Source organism: Leptidea sinapis, chromosome 4, assembly GCF_905404315.1.
Source record: "Leptidea sinapis chromosome 4, ilLepSina1.1, whole genome shotgun sequence".
Taxonomy (NCBI): Eukaryota; Metazoa; Arthropoda; class Insecta; order Lepidoptera; family Pieridae; genus Leptidea; species Leptidea sinapis.
Window position 1 is genome coordinate 4,530,942 of NC_066268.1, and position 17,451 is coordinate 4,548,392.

General features: G+C 33.5%; 1 protein-coding gene across 4 annotated transcripts in view; it reads left to right on the plus strand.

Moving 5' to 3' along the window:
* The first annotated feature begins 4,446 nt into the window (after positions 1-4,446).
* Positions 4,447-17,451, plus strand: part of LOC126979740 (serine/threonine-protein kinase pelle) — a 30,660-nt gene continuing 17,655 nt past the window's right edge. For 2 of the 4 annotated variants that reach the window (XM_050829245.1, XM_050829248.1), the window contains exons 1-4: positions 4,447-4,651; positions 9,926-10,151; positions 14,689-14,771; positions 16,881-16,958. In XM_050829245.1, the coding sequence (XP_050685202.1) occupies positions 4,532-4,651; positions 9,926-10,151; positions 14,689-14,771; positions 16,881-16,958 (507 nt within the window). In that variant the 5' untranslated portion in view covers positions 4,447-4,531. The remainder of the gene's footprint in view (positions 4,652-9,925; positions 10,152-14,688; positions 14,772-16,880; positions 16,959-17,451) is intronic. The other 2 variants (XM_050829246.1, XM_050829247.1) reach the window with 2 other exon arrangements.

Genomic DNA, 17,451 nt, shown 5'->3' on the forward strand with positions numbered 1-17,451 from the left:
AACAATCATTTTATTTATTTTTACTTCCCTATCTGTTGTATCAGACACACCGTTAATGCTTTGTTTTCATGAACTCTAACAATACGCGGACATAAATAAACACCGTCTGATAACTTAATTGGTTCTGAAATAATCCCTTCCTTCAAATTAGGATTCTCTACACAGATAGAAATTACTTTTTCACATCTTGGTTCTATAACTAATACATCCTTTTGTACATTTATACTTGTATTCAATCGTTGTGGATAAACTTCACAACTTCTTTTATTACTTTTATTATTTTTCAATGCCTGTGGATGAACATCACAGCTACTTTCATTTCCATTTATTTCAGTTCTTTTACTTTTATCAATTTCTTGTGGATAAACTTCACAATTATTACTTTTAAACATATTATTTTCTAAATCTTCGTAACATATTTCTATTTCGCTTTCTTCATCACTCATATTATTTTCATTAAAATTATCTTCTCTTTTATTCTCACTTGTTATTTTTATCTCATCATGCTCGATTTTGAACTCTTTACCACATATTCTGATTTTTCTCTCTTTAAAATTTACTAGCTGACCCGGCAAACGTTGTTTTGCCATATAAAGAATAATTCACGCGATAGTTTTATAAGTAATAAAATATTGCCTATATTATACATCATTTTGTTCTATTGTCAATAGTTTTTGCAGCACACGCAAAAATAGGTTTTCGATTTTACACCTTGTGTTACAAAATAGCAATTTTATTACGGATCCCTAATTTTGAAAAATATATATATATATATATATATATATATACATAGCCTATAAATAATATAAAGAATCATTCAAATCGGACTAGTAGTACCAGAGATTAGCGCGTTCAAACAAACAAACAAACACTGCAGCTTTATAATGTTAGTATAGATTATGGAATCCGTTTTTGACAAGAAGTCGCTACCTATTACACCATTACCTTGAATAGGAAAGTTATCAGGTACCACGTGAAGTGTATGATAAACTCTTTTGTCTCCTACATCGAATGTTAAATAGGTACAACCGATTGTTGTAGTCGGAATAGCGTCCTTATCGATCCCTTTTAATTTAATTTTCTTATCTTCGTAAACGAATGTTTCTCCTATAAGTGAGGTTATTTTTATTGATGTAACCTCTGCCCCTGTATCGATTAAAAATCTATTTTTATTTTCTAAAATGTTATCTGACTCTAGATATACATATGATGAAATTCGCGTGTCAATAAATCTTATTCAGCCTGAATCACACTGATAGTCCTCGGGTTGGCCGCGGGCCTCGGACCGTTGGAGTTTAAATTCTTATTTTCGTAGTTTTTATTGTACGTTGGCCTATTATTTTGATAATAATTTTTATTATTACTTGTCTGATTAAAACGACTTTTCTGAGAGTTATGATTAATTGAATTGGCATGCGGATTATTGCAGCATTCTTTAGCAACATGTCCTTTTTTATGACAGTAAAAACAAGTAGGTATATTATTATTATTACTTGGTTTACTAGACTGCATTTGTCTTATTAATGGCGGATATCGACACTGACAAGCTAGATGGTTAAGTTTATTATAATTTGAACATCTTTTAACGCCTACATTGTAGTTATTCTGTCTAGAATTCATTTCTTGTCTAGACTTTATTTCTTGTTCTTCTGATAGAGCTATAGAAACTGCATCTTCAAATGTAGAAGGTTTTTGAGATTTTAATAAAATGTGTAATTGTGGTAATAAGCCACTGATAAAAATATTTAAAGATTGGCTCTTTAATAACTCTACGTTTGCCTCTCGAGCTTCCATAGTTAACTTAGGATTTAAAGATTTAATTAATTTTATATAACAATTTTCAACTCTACTTGAATATTTTAATACAGGTTCATTGTGATTTTGTTTACAAGAATTTAACTCTAATTGCCATTGCGCAAAAGTTCTTTTTTCTGAGTAATTTTCTAACAGATGTTCCTTTAAAGATTCCCATGACGCGAAAGACCGATTTAATAAAGTTGACCTTATATTTCCTTCTATTTTTGATAATACTACTGACACAAATGCTAATTTATAAATGGGGTTTAAAAGTACAAACGCGTTATTGCAATTATCGATGAACACATGTTAATTAGATTTATCACCATCGTATTTATTTATCATTCTTTCTGCAAGATTAATATCAATAAACCCGCCAGAAACCATACTATCCTCTGATTTTGACATTTTTTCTGAGATATAAATTATTCTATAATGTTTCTTTAACTAATAAATTGTCTGTTACATACACGTGAGCGAGAAGAAAAAAAAATTATACACAGTAAAACAACAATTATACGACTCACTTGGACGTAATTGAATTACTGCGGAGTTCCTCTTGTCAACTGCCTCGCTGCTTAACTCGTCGAACGCCACCGGAGAATTGACTCGGCGATTGTGGCTGCCTTCCTTATTCTTGAATCGTCACACGTCGGCTTCGTAATGCGAACACTACCGAAGATCAACCGTCTTCTATCTGGGTACTAGCGAATGCGAAATCGCCAGTGAATGACCACGGTCGCCCAGCACCTTGGTGAACTTGATTACTTGCTGTCAGACTCCCTCCAGAGTATCCCAGTACGAATTAATCGTTAAGAACTGGAGATCTTACCCGTCCAAAAACTTATCAGGAACGTTGTCAAGGTCTATAATATTTCAATAGTCTTTTTGACAGAGAATCCCACTTCTGACACCAAAAATGTAATGTTCGGGTGGTCAGAGGGATCTTGAAATGACAACAGCAGAGTTACGACGGAATAAAGAGTTTATTAAATAAGATTAAAATGCACTTACACTAACTCTCAATAACTTATTGAATTAACTTCAGTTATCAGAGCGTATCAAGCGCTACTCGAGGAACCATGAGCTATGGAGGACTGAGAGGAACTGACGATACGGCCGGGCGGAGGACCTTATATCTCAAAATAATCTAAACATGATTTAGCTGGAATGTTAATCTAAATAAACCATAACTTATAACTTAATATAAACATCATTTAGCTATAAGAGTAATCTAAATAAACCATAACTTATAATTTAATATAAACATTATTTAGCTATGAGAGTAATCGAAATAAATATTAACATGGACTTCGCTTTGGTGACCAATTTACTAGGAATGTCAATCTAAACAATGATTTCCCATAGTCGTCATCAAATGGCTCTATGGTGAATATATTTCAATATCAAAAGTTAATAATATGCAAATATTACATATTTACCAAGTTTCAACAGTATAGTTCTTATAGTTTCGGAAAAAAGTGATGTGGCTATGGAACCCTAAAACGCACGATTTTTTTCTTTTATCTAAAACTTACATAATAGATACCTAATACCACAGGGTAGGAATGAATACTTACGTTTTCTATTACGAAATGATCCACCCCTACTCTGTTCTAAAACTCTTATTTCATAGGCCTTTCAGCCAGGGACCACATAGGTAATGAATGAACGAAATAGTATGTGTATCAAGGTGAGAGAAAGAGAAGAAAAAAAACCTTATTCTGGGTTTCTTTTGCTGTACTTTGTTTGTAGCTAAAGCTTGAGATACTGTTATTGAAGTACTTACTTCATTCTCGTACTCTTAATATTTCACAATAGGTAATTAGCTTCATAAGCTACTTCATTACCTATTACATTATAAACGATTGGCAATACGGTTTTCGTCCTAGTCTTGCTATTATTCAGGTTCAGTCTCTCTATGTCAACGTAAGCTATTTGAATTTCCTTTTTTTTTCGAATTTTTGTTTTATGTTATACATGTTTTATATACTGCTGAGAAAATTATGTCATTGCCATTTTGAAAGATATAGTTTTTGAACAGAAAACATATATTATGCTGACATAATCTGATGGATAAAAATTTTACTTTTCTCGTACAATTCGTTTAGTCCCACTACTTCGAAAATGTTCAATTAAATGCTCTCTCTCCTGTTTTTATATTATTGCTTCGAGTAGCTTATAGTCGATAATCGAATGCTTATCGACCTAGGTAGGTAGGGAGGTCCCTGTAAAAATATTCTTTGTTAGATACCCAATAATATAATATTACAAAGAGGATCGAATGTATATTAAGACTATTCTAAGCTATTTATTTTATTCAAGTTCAGTATTCACTATTCTTTGATTTGTTTGTTATATTTATTTAGAGCATTGATAACAAGAAATTCAGCTCCATCCAAAATACAATAAAAGGAATATAATATAAATCATATTTCAATATTCTCTAATCATATTAAATCTTTATGTACCTGTTAGATCTCCATTTTATCACTATTATTCATTGATCATTCATTAGACAACATTGAACATAGAGTAAATCTCGAGTAAATAGTACACACATTACACAATATTCTTTGACTTTGAAGTTTGTATTCATTGAATTTGGAGTTTGATTCGATAATTGATTCAGTCAGTCAAAGAGTATAAGTCACTAAGTCAGTCATCAATAAGTGTTCAGTGAGTGGTGTGTTATTTATGTTTTAGGGCAAAAGAAATTTAATGAAATCGCAAAATGTATATTTACGAATTACCTTTTGATATAAACAATGAATTGTGCAGATTATTGGATAATGACGATGATTGGAAGGAGTTAGCAGGAGTACACATGAAGTACTCTGCTTTTGATGTTATTGTAAGTAGCCACATAATATTATTTTAATAAGATATAGGTTTTCCCAAGTATATTGTAGTATTTACTGGTTTTTCCGCCAACCGTGAGCACTTCGTGGGTTTTTAATTCCACTTTTAGTGATTAATTCAGATTAAGGTTTGTCCATAAATAGTTATATTGATATTTATACATAAAGTTTATAATTATTAGACAATAGTTTATTTTTATCAATGCTTTAACTTAGTCCAAAATAATTTATTATTTACAATTTAGTCCACTATATGTGACTAATTATGATAACATTCTCATTAGGAAGTCTTTAATAATTATTCATTTATTTAAGACTTCTCTCAATGGATTTAGTGTAAAAAACCAAAATTATAAATAAATAAAAAACAACACATTCGGCCTTGTCATTCAAAGAATAATTTCTAGAATAATAATAATCTGAAAAAATAACCCATTAGAGAAACAAGATAAATCCGTCTTTACACAAGAACCTTAAAGCAAGTCTTTCAGGCTTTTTTCCGATTCTGTTGCAAAACTTTGAATATTACTGAGAGGCACACACATAATGATATTGTTTAAAGAAGATAGCTTCGATGACCCTTATACAATGGAGTTTGAAGAAGTAGCAATTTATGTGTGGATACTTGTACATTTAGCCTACTTAAACTGGAAAAAGGGGGGCAGAGAAAAAACATAAATATTGTGATAAGTGTTAAGCATTTAAGACTAAATATCTATTGGCTAGTCAATAATAAGCTCTGTAATTGATACTAAAGATCAAAAACTTTGAAATAATTTATGGTAAACACTATTAATACACATTCCAAGTCTGGTCTAAGTCTGGGTGCCTATATTGTTTTTGTGCATGCTATTTATAAGTTTTTTTGTGTATGATGCTCACAAACTAAAAGTTCCAGTGATTTTAATATTTGAGGAGCAGAGCAAAACAGCCTATTAATATCCATTGATAGGCTGTTTTGTAAGGAAAATAATAAAAAGAATAAGAATAATTTATTTAAATCGATCTTTTTACAAATACATTGTCATTAAATTACATTAAGTTTAAATATTTAACAAGCTTATATATAAGTATGACTAAATTATGATTGCCATTGAATCGCCACACTAGTCGGAGACTGTATTGTGGGATCAAATAGAGGTATGATTAACAGAAAACTATTATCTTGGTAGTCATCATTGGCATTACTATTACAAATTTTGAAGACTATTTAAAAAACTACAAATTTATCCATAAGTACTAAATTTAAAAGAAAGTAAAATAAAATTAAAGTAACAACATGTGTGTGTGTGTTTGTGTGTATGTGTGTGTTTGTTAAATTTATTCCTACTGAGCGTGACCTCTGATCTGTGTCTAGATATAATTGGGTCATTCCATCATTTCGGGTGTTACATGTGAACTCAATAAAATATGTTTTATTAGAAGTAGTATTAGCAACTAGATTTTATAACTATGGAATCACACACTTGTTGGGTAAAATTTTCTTTTCCTAAAATTGCTTTTTTAAAATATTTAAGCATTAAAGAGAAAATTACAAATAAGTCGCTGTTTCGGGTGTTACACGAAATTGCCTCTGCCTTCTGACCATCTGGCTTAATATGCATAATTCAGCGAATTTTCCCAGTAATCTCCATTTTAATATATAACAAGTCAAACTATATACATTAGCCCATCTAAACACGTAAAAAAGTTAGTTATCAATTTTCCATTAATTTTTATTAATAAAATTACCTGTTTCGGGTGTTACAGATGCTTCGTTTCGGGTGTTACGTGTACGATATGAATATACATATAAGGAATTTATGGGATTTATTGATGAAATATTATGCTTTCTTTTAAAATCATAACAAAAATTAATAAACAATAATTGTAGATTTATTATAAAACACTAATAAAGATTAACATTTAATAATGAAAACACCAATTTTTCATAGACATCAATTTCTTCTTGGAATTTGTAGTTCATACGATCACCTTTAGTTTAAAATTAGGAGTAGGCAACACGCGTATTATATTCTCGTATCGCAAATCATAGATATCTTCATCACGTCTAAATGTGGTTGCTTTATCTCCAACTACTTTCAAAAACGTGAAAATTTCTGGCTGAAATCTGACAAGAACGAATGTGCCAAGTTTAATTTTGTGCAGTGATCCCGGTTCATCCTCTTCTGAATTAGTGTAAACATCACTGTACTTAAGCTGTTTTTACTGTTTGGTCAGCCTGCAGTTTACCTGAGGTACCTAGTTGTACAGGTCCCAAGTAAGGATTGAAGTCACTTCTAACTTCTGCTTTTTAAAATGTATGTAAGCACTTCAAGATCCTACGGGGATATACGGGAAGTGAATGCAAAATACCACCCGTATTACGTTGACGTCTGGCAATCCACAACCGCGCGTTTTTCAAGAAACTTCTTGCCCCCCACTGCCACTTTGTGCAATCAATTACCGGCTGCTGTTTTCCGGAACCGAAACGACGTAGGTACCTTCGAGAAAAGAGCATACTCCCACCTAAAGGGCCGGCAACATATCATATGGGATAATAACAAAAAACTTAATTTTTTTCTTTGCCCTATGCGCTCTTACTTTGTGCACCCTTAAACGTTGTTCCAATTTAAGACGTTATGGACATTTTTCAATCTTCTCTTTCGTTCTCATAACGCCCCTTTCCCTCTCTTTGCACAAATGTTCAGCATACTTCTCAGGATCTTTCTTCCTGTTTTCTCTCAGCTTAGCTATTCGTTCTTTATTTATTGATGGCATGATAATATACCGAAAGGAAATACCAACACCAATTTAACACACCATACATTAATAATTAGACGCTGCGGCGAAGAGCAAGTACGTAAAAGCAGTATAAAATTGTCTTTGAAATTGTGTAACACCCGAAACGTTTCGGGTGTTACTTGGGAAAACCTATATATTGGGAAACGTTTCGGGTGTTACACAATTTCAAACGGTGAAGAAACGATTAAAACACATGCTTGCGCATTCATTGTTAGATATTCGATTAGATTAACGACATAACAATACTTTTGCAAAACGTGTTAGTTTAAAGATATTTAGGCGAGAAATTAAACAAAATATTATCTCTTTTTCGTTTCGGGTGTTACACTGCTACCACAGTTTAGAAAACTCTTCTTAAAAACAGTAAATACAATATTTTTATTATTTTTTAGCACGAATCAAATAAGTTCAAATAGTTGACAGCTTCATTCTTTTTTTTAGTGTTTCCAAATATTGTCATATAAATAAAATGTATGACCCGACCTCTCTAACATTACTTTCAAGTAGGTAAAATATGATAAATATTGTGAATTTTGAAAAAAAAAATACTAGACATGAAGGTTAGGAATGTTTTCTATGAATAAAGGTTATAGCTGACTTCTTACGCCGATTTTTTTTCTGAGGACTTGGTAACGTTTATTATGGAATGACCCAATTGTATTAATTGTATGTGAGAAAATTTCTACTGACCTTGAGACATCCATAGTATCATACACTGCCGTCCAGTCAGTATTTTGTAGATCGCGCGTGACTGCGTCATAGTCAGTTTCTGTCACAGTTCTACAGTGTTTGTGACCAACCGGGTATGTAGTTTTTAAACACGTAATCGTCATATCGTGATCAGTTAGATCCGCGCTGCAAATGAAACCCTCTGCTGACATGTTGTTCTTTATGAAAGTGTGGTCCAAACAAGTTTTGCCGTGAGTTGGTTTTAAAAATACAGGCAACAAACTAAACGCGGCCATCAGGCACAGGTATTCGTGACATCATGGGTCCACACTTGTAGAACATATATATATATATTCACGTCACCAGTAATTATTAGTGAGCTTTTTGATAATTCCTTCGTTAGGAGGCTTTCCAGGCCTTCTAAAAAATTCGTGGTGTCCTTTACTGATGGGGATCTGTAAATAGCTATGATTTTTGGACCTTTGTAAATATCAATTTGTAAACAAATTGCGTCATTCAGTTCAGGCTCACATACAGACACTGAAATTCCGTTTAGGACATAAACGACAACACCACTACACTGGTTTATAGCTACGAAACATATCCATCTAACTGCATGACTATTGAATAATCATCAAGCCAACATTCCGTCAGAATAATCACATCGTAAGTTATAACAAAACGTTGCAGATTTGCTCTGAATAGGTCAAAGTTTTTGTTTAAACTTCGAATATTAAATGTTAAAATTTTATAATTATACTTGCCCAACTGAAGCAGAGCGTTACACGATTCTATGTCTTCAACCTTATGGCACGTTATATTCAAGATGTCATCAATTTCACTTATCATGTTACTAGCCATTTGAGTTGTGGTAAATATAATATATTCTTTGGTATTTTGGGGTTGTTGGTTGAAGACAAGAGACAATTATATTTATTAAATTGCTGAAGTGATTCCAGGAGATACATAAGTTGTCGGACAACGAATAATTACGGGTTCTTTTAATTACGGTTTGAAATTTATAAGAGCTGTGTTGGATAGTGAATGATTGTGAATATGGGATGGAATGATACTGTCACACTGATGAAATAACATGAAAATAAATGTTCAGGCGCTTATCCACTACTTTGCAGTAGCTACACCGAATCCATTCAAATCAACATCTCTGATTCCTGTATCATCACTTACGGTGCTCAACTGCGTTGGATTGTGCCACAGGTAGACTGTGTAATCCATTGCGCCTTCTACAAACCCTATAAAGCCGAGAGATTTTAGCCATTGCTGATAGAGAAGACTAGCTGTGCTACGACTAATGCCCCCTGATGCTCCACAGCGTAGCACATTGCTTTTATGTATTAGTACTATGACGAGATAACTCTATGTGTATATCCCTATACATATTTTGCCCTGTGCTTCCCCGAGGAATAGCGACGTCCCCAGCCCAAGGGCGTCGTAAGAGGTGACTGAGCGCACTAACCAGTGGAGGCTCCTTTGCTCAGGATGCCGGCTAGGTTATGGTTACCACAACGGCGCCTATTTCTACCGTGAAGTAGTAATATGTAAGCTTTTTTGTGATTCGGTCTGAAGGGCGCCATAGCTAGTGAAATTACTGGGCAAATGTGACGAGCGCCAGTTTTTTAAGAATCAAAGGCACTGCATTGTAATGGGCAGGGCGTATAAATTACCATCAGCTGAACGTCCTGCTCGTCTCGTCCCTTCCTACATACTTGCTACACAATGGACACCCGCACGGTGAATATTTGGAATGATATATTCACCTCTCTTAACTAAAAACTTTGGTTAAACTTTTTCAGGAAATAGAACAGACCGCAAAGAGACACGCGTCATCTCCAACCAATCAACTTTTCATCAAATGGGGCCAACTGAACCACAGAGTAGAAGAGTTATTTATATTACTGTACAGAATGAAACACATACCAGCTTTAAGGTGCTTGGTTCCAGTAGTTGATAGCAGATTTCATAAGCTACTTCAAAAACACGACAGCAAGAGTCTTAGAGCAAAAACCAACTCAATTGATGGTGAGTGTTTTAAAAAAAAATATTCAAATGCTCCCATGTGCTCCAGTGCACAAGTGAACACGGCAAGCAAATGAGACTTAACATCTTATGTCTCAAGGTGACGAGGGCAGTTGTAGTGCCACTCAGAATTTTTGGGGGTTTTCAAGAATCCCGAGCGGCACTGCATTGTAATGGGCAGGGAGTAGCTGTCAATAAACTGCCAACATCTACTTATCCCTAGACAAAAACACCAGAGATAATTTTTTACCTGGTGTCCAAGAGCCATAAAACAAAACGCAACGCTTTTGAAGACAAAATATATTAGTATTTTTTTGGCTTTAGCTGGCGTTGGCCAGTTTGGTTGAGCATATAACGGGAACATAATTTTGTGCATTTTTTTATGAAAAAAAATTTTTTTAAAGAAATCATAGGATCATATAACGTGTCCACTATACTAAAAATAATACAAAGAAATCAATTGCAATAATTTTAAATTGAGGCGTTTAGCAAAATAGTCAATTTCTCGTAAGAGCGGCGTCATTCACAGCACGAATCTTTCATAAATCACGTTTTTTGTTTACAATAACCAAGATTGTTAATCAAGCAACCTGTCAGATAAACCGCATAATGGTGCCTCGAGTATTATATACACAAGTGGGTATTACGTTTCAAGTGGAACTTGTTGGCATATCGGAGGTTAAGACCATAAAGAGTTCAAGGTAAATCTTTCCAAATGTAACTTATAGGGGAGAAAGTGTCTTGGCGAATATAACGTAAGTATTTTTCTAGAAAAAAATGTCGTAAAATGTGCACGAGTCTCCGTGGACTGAATTATAATAAGTCTTTTCTTGATTTTTTGTTTAATATTCATTATTTAATTTTATAGCTGTGATTTTAAATTACTGTAATATTCACAAATACTACTCATTGCTAGTTTAAACATATAAATAAAATTGGAGTGTCTGTTTGTAATGTAGAAATAACCGTTTTTTAATACATATAAATGAATATATTTACGGTACACCAAAATGAATTTTTTTACAATTTTTGTCTGTCTGTCTGTTTGTTCCGGCTAATCTCTGAAATGGCTGAACCGATTTTGACGGGACTTTTACTGGCAGGTATCTGATGTAATAGGGAGTAACTTAGGCTACGTTTATTTTAGAAAAAAAACTTTTATTTTTGAAAAATAAAGTAATGTTGCAATATCCAAGAGTCGGTCTAACTTTAAAACTAATTTATATGGCAAAACAACGTTTCCCGGGTCAGCTAGTCTTCAATAAAACTAATAGAACAAGTTGTATGTTCGTCAGTTTCGTATTCACATTGTAAAAGTTAAACGCAGTAATGACGCAGTAACTATGATGACGTCACTTATTCTCTCCGAAGATCTGGGAATACTGAATAGAGTTTATTGCTCTCACAATAGAATAAACAGTTATTTTCCTCATACAAAATGGAATTTGGTTGAGGAAAATGTATCGAAAACTATTCATAATATTTTATTTTAATCAATGAATTGTTTTTCTGAGAAATGTTTATTGGGTTTATTTATTCATGAGTACACTATGGCTCTGCCTTGCGGTTTCCCCTACTAATAATAGCGAAAATGCAAAAAAATAATTTCAAAACACAATTTATAAACGATGCGGGACTCGAACCAGCGACCTTTCACGTTTCGTGCGAGTGCTCTTCCACTGAATCAACCGTTCTGTGACGTCTTTTTTCAACTCTAAGGTTGTGGCTTCATCTATTCTGCTCAACCCCAGTATTTGCATATTAAGAAATTGACTTGAGATGTCGCTCTATCTAATGAAAACAATTTTTTATGTTTTAAAGTGACAATTCTCACTTCTGGGATCAACTACACAAATTACAATAATATTTATATCACATATAAATTAAGTACCCCGCTCATCTAAGTTACGTTACGTTAAAAATGTTTTTTTTTTTAATGAAAATAAGGGACGAGACGAGCAGGACGTTCAGCTGATGGTAATTGATAAGACCTGCCCATTACAATGCAGTGCCGCTCAAGATTCTTGAAAAATTGAAAAATTCTGAGCAGCACTACAACTGCGCTCGTCACCTTGATACATAAGATATCAAGTATCATTTGCCCAGTAATTTCACTAACTACGGCGCCCTTCAGACGGCAACACAATAATGTTTACACATTACTGCTTCACGGCAGAAATAGGCGCCGTTGTGGTACCCATAATCAAGCCGGCATCCTGTGTAAAAGAGCCTCCCCACTGGTGAAATGAAACATGTGTAAAGGTTTTTCTAACACATTCAAAAATATTATACAAAAACCTTCGCCAAAACACGCTGCATCTGATGGTAGTAGTTTACACAGCTATTAACGAATAAACACATCTGCATTTATAAATGTATAATTACTTACAATTTACATCGCTATTCCTGTAATATTAAAAAAAACTCCATCAAAGTAACTCTTGCCTATGAAATTGTTAAAAAGCGGCCAAGTGCGAGTCGTACTCGTCCATGAAGGGTTCCGTAGCAGCAAGTAACGTAATATAAAAGTTCTTGTAGTTATTGTAACGATTTATGACGTATTAAAAAAAACTACTTACTAGATCTCGTTCAAACCAATTTTAAGTGAAAGTTTGCATGGTATCATATATTTTTATTATTTTCTTATTTTAGAAGTTACATGGGGACACATTTTACCACTTTGGAAGTGCCTCTCGCGCAAACTATACAGTTTAGAAAAAAATGAAGACCTATCCATAAATAAGTATGGGGAAAATGTTAATGCGGTTCACAGAATACATCTAATTACCAAGTTTCAACAGTATAGTTCTAATAGTTTCGGAAAAAAGTGGGCAGACATGACAAATCTATAAGGGTTCCGTTTCTCGCTATTTGTCTGCAGAACCCTAAAAACAGCCGACGAGGACACCTTTAAGGCCTTCTTTTTGGACGCACTTTGATGTACTGTGATGTCATTATTTATACAACATTGAGATCGATAAGTGGAGATTTTCGATTGATAATAAGGTGGTAATGAGGTAATACATATTTACCTCACATACGTTGTAACAAATGGTATGGCTTTCCAAACATTCGAATATCCGAGAACTTTCAAATGATAACACTAGAAATAAGGGATTGCTTGTATCTAATAGGCTTCATAAGATACATAATAGTTTTAAAGGTAGGTAAATGTACACATTTATAATAAAGTCCCAGCCACTGTTCAAGAACCATCTATACATAAATTTAAATGTAATGAAACATCTATAAATAAATTTAAATGTTTTATTAAAAATCGGTGATCGGACAGTCTGGGGCTAGATTATGATTATTTTTATAACCGACTTCAAAGAAGGAGGAGGTTCTCAATTTGTCGGTTTTTTTTTAATGTTTGTTACCTCTAAACTTTCGACTAGGTGAACCGATTTTGATAATTCTTTTTTTATTTGAAAGCTGGTGTTTCTCGAGTGGTCCCATTGTAATTTGGTCCAGATCTGACAGTGGAATCCATGAGAAAACCATAAAAGTCTTAAATTTTGCTATACATACGTATAGCAAAGTGAATGATAAATTTACGAATAATTTAATACTGTACCAACCGATGATTATTTTTTAATTGGAAAGGATATACTTCAAAGATAGTTCGGTGAGTTTGGTTAGGTTCTGATTACGGAATCCATGACAAAGTAACGGAACACTGTCTGTAATCAAATTGCAAAGTTAAGTACCTACTTTGCAATTCGTTCACTGCGGCATTGAAAAATTTTGTATATTTACACATATTTAGACAAATAGTTTATTTCAAATTGACTAAAAATAAATTAACAGAAAAACAACCGCCTCCAAAAACACCATTCCAAAACAATAGCTATATAATATGCACTAAAAGTATAAAAATAATTGCGTATTTTTATACAATCTAATAATTAATCTATTTCTAGTTACGATTATTGTAATTTTTGGTGTCGGTGTCAGCCAAGATAGGTTTGTAACTACATACATAGTTATAGGTGAGATGTGCTTGAGTCGTGAGGTGGCGAGAGGCGAGAGCGGGTTGCGGCGTAAGGACACCGATTCCATAAGTAACAATAATCGTAACCAGAATTGGATTAATTAATTAGATTGTATAAAAATACGCAATTATTTTGTACTTTTTAGTGCACATTATATCTATTGTTTTGGAATAGTGTTTTTGAAGGTGGTTATTTTTTAGCAATAACAATGACAGTACAATATTGTATATTTTATTAAAAAGAGTGCAAAAAAAGAATGTTGGGAGAGTTTCTTGCGCCGCATCTTCTCTCTCAGAGCGCCATTTTTTCGAAGCGGTAGTAGTATCTAGTATTTTAGAAATTATATCAAAAAGAATTCTAAAGAATGTTTAGCTTTTCCAAGAATTCTGAGCGGCACTGCATTGTAATGGGCAAGGCATATTACTTGAATATAATAATACAATATTTGATTTTTTTTCTTTTAAAAGGGCATTTATTTCCAGGTATTCCAGCGTCATCTAACTTCGTTAATTTTTTTTACTTTTAAGTCGGTTTGTGTGTTTCAGTAGATGCCAAAAAGCAGTTGATGACTCAGAAACTAGACAGCAGCGAGTCGTCATTACCGCTTCCCGTCATGCTCATGGAAAAGGTAATTTTTGAAGTGAAACTTCTTTAGAATCATAATGTTTTGAAACTTGATGAAACAAAAAAGCGAGACGATAGAGACATAAACAGGTAAATGTATAGGAATTAGCCGGCGAGAGAACGAAAAAGACACATAAATTCATAAGATTTAACGTGGGAGTAATTTGAGATAGGAAGCATTATACAGTGTTTTGGTACCAGGCGATCATAGTTTATGAAGAGAGTAGCTTATGTATGACGCGAGTATACCTTTATATATTCTGACGTTATGCGCACGACGTATTACTATACACCAGGAGAATATATATATATATATTACTGGTGATAAGTAATTTCTTTCATAGCGGTTGAAATCATGTGTCATCCTAACAACATGTACCAGGACTTCATATGCAGTTTAGAGGTTGACAGAGGATCTTAAAATTTTGATACAAATGCTGATCCGTTGTTGTTATTGGTTGTCTTTGTACTGTGCTTCGTCCCCCCTCCACTCTTGTTTACCAAGGCAAACTCCCACAGTTTGGTTGGGCCTCGGCGTCGTACTTGTGTTAATACGTGCGCGCATGTGTAGTACAAAGCTTGAGATTTTTTTATGTAGGTACAACATTTTTCCCCATATTTTAAATAACATTAATCTAAAATTATGTCTACATCAGTATTTCTGAAAGTTTGTTATTTACAAAGTGATATCCCTCACTTCTGGGATAATGTATGAACGATGCGGGATTCGAACCCTTGACCTCTTGGGTCCCGTCCGAGCGCTCTAAACCGTGCTAAATTGATAGAATGTTTTAATCTTATCAGCGTAAGTTAATGTGTTAATGTATACGTAATTATACAACACCGCACGGACATTTTTTGACGACTTTTAATAGTCTATTGGGTATATATTTGTTTATAGTACATCAATGCTTTAACAGTGACGTTAGCCATAGATAAGTATGATAATGCCGTTTTCTAGAAGTAGCTCCAGAGAATTAATAACAAGCTTATTCCTGTATTTTCGTCTGTTATTATAAATCATTGTATTTGTTTGATGCGATTACTAATTGTGACAGTAATCACGACCATCATGTTCACGAAGCATCCTTACACAAACAATGAATTCAAGCTCTAAAGATTGATGCATCCAATATACGATATTATATTTATATAGTTAATTCTTTATTACTTATTATGAAATAATTTATATTAAACACGACTCATATATTGAATGCAGCACCTTACAAACTAGTTAGTTTGTAAGGTGCTGTACATATCCAGTTGGATATGTATATTACAGTCATTGTAAAATTTTATTTGATAGAAAAGAGTTGCCGTTTAGTTGAGTGCCTTCTTATTTTTTCTCTCTTTCATAACTCGTTTTTCTTCTGCACACAATAAAGAAATAATGACTAAATCTTCGTCACTATCGCTCAACTTGTAACGTTGCTCGCACGCAAACTGCTATAGAAATGACGCGAGCTGCCGCTTACTGCACTTGTAATGTGATGGGTACCGTCGAGCGACGTGAAGCGACCGACCTTTACACTCGCGATTTGTATGTCACTTTGAGTTGGTGTGCGTGCATTGATCAAAATAGAGGTTAACTGTAAACCTCAGTCTATCTATACCACTGACGTCTACTATTGACCACTGGAATGGCGGCTGTCAAAGTGCTTTTGTGCCTGTTTGATATTCGCCATATAGCGAGAGTCTAGGGTACTAACACTAATGATGACAACCTCAGCAAACATCGATAGATGGTGTGAAACTATTTACAAAAAAGAATGTGTACTTTATTACATTGATTCTTGAAGTATAAATAACACGGAAAGCGAACGAAATTAATTCAAAATGCAAAAATACTTCAGAGTATTATACGTTCCTTCGCAGCCATTTGTATTGGACGTCAAAATTAATACTCTGGACGCTCGCGAATGGAGCACCATTCGCGTGTTTGACAGCTATTTTTTGTGCCTATTTGTGCTTCAAATAGGCACAATAATTTGCTGTCAAACATATCGGAACAGCCTGTCCTGTGGTATTTATACAGGTCAGTGATCTAGACGCATAAATAAAATAATGATCTGAGTATAATATATTTTCTTTTATAATAATTGTCATATTACAGGGTGTGCAGCTACCGACTCCGAGTCAAATAGTAGACGTACATACACCTACCGATAACTCATACACTGATTCAACTAAGGTATGTTGTCACATTGTAATTATTAATATTTTTTTTATTAATTTATTAATAAAATTTTATTTTTAAATAATGGCCTCAAAGCAATAAAAATCACCGAGGTGGTATTATTGCTACATTAGCTTACAGACTAACGACAACAAAAGAATAAATAGTTCATAATTTATTTAATCTAGTCATATCTAAACTAGCAATGCCCCGCGGTTTCATTCGCGTACATATACGGATCTCGTAGTAGTGTTAAGTCTACTAAGTCGGACCATAGATTTATTTTTGTTAACATAAAATCTTTTGAATGGAGTGTTACAATTCCCGACATATATACTGCTTAAACACACTTTTTATGTCATACATTAAATTTTAATTACCTTTGTCGCTAAATATATATCGTCTGGGGCTTTAATTAAAAATTGCTTTATGTTTTCGCCAGTAAAAAATTTCGATTTCTTGCTTTTGAATCCGGTCGTATTTCCAGTTAATGCTGTTTTAACATGAA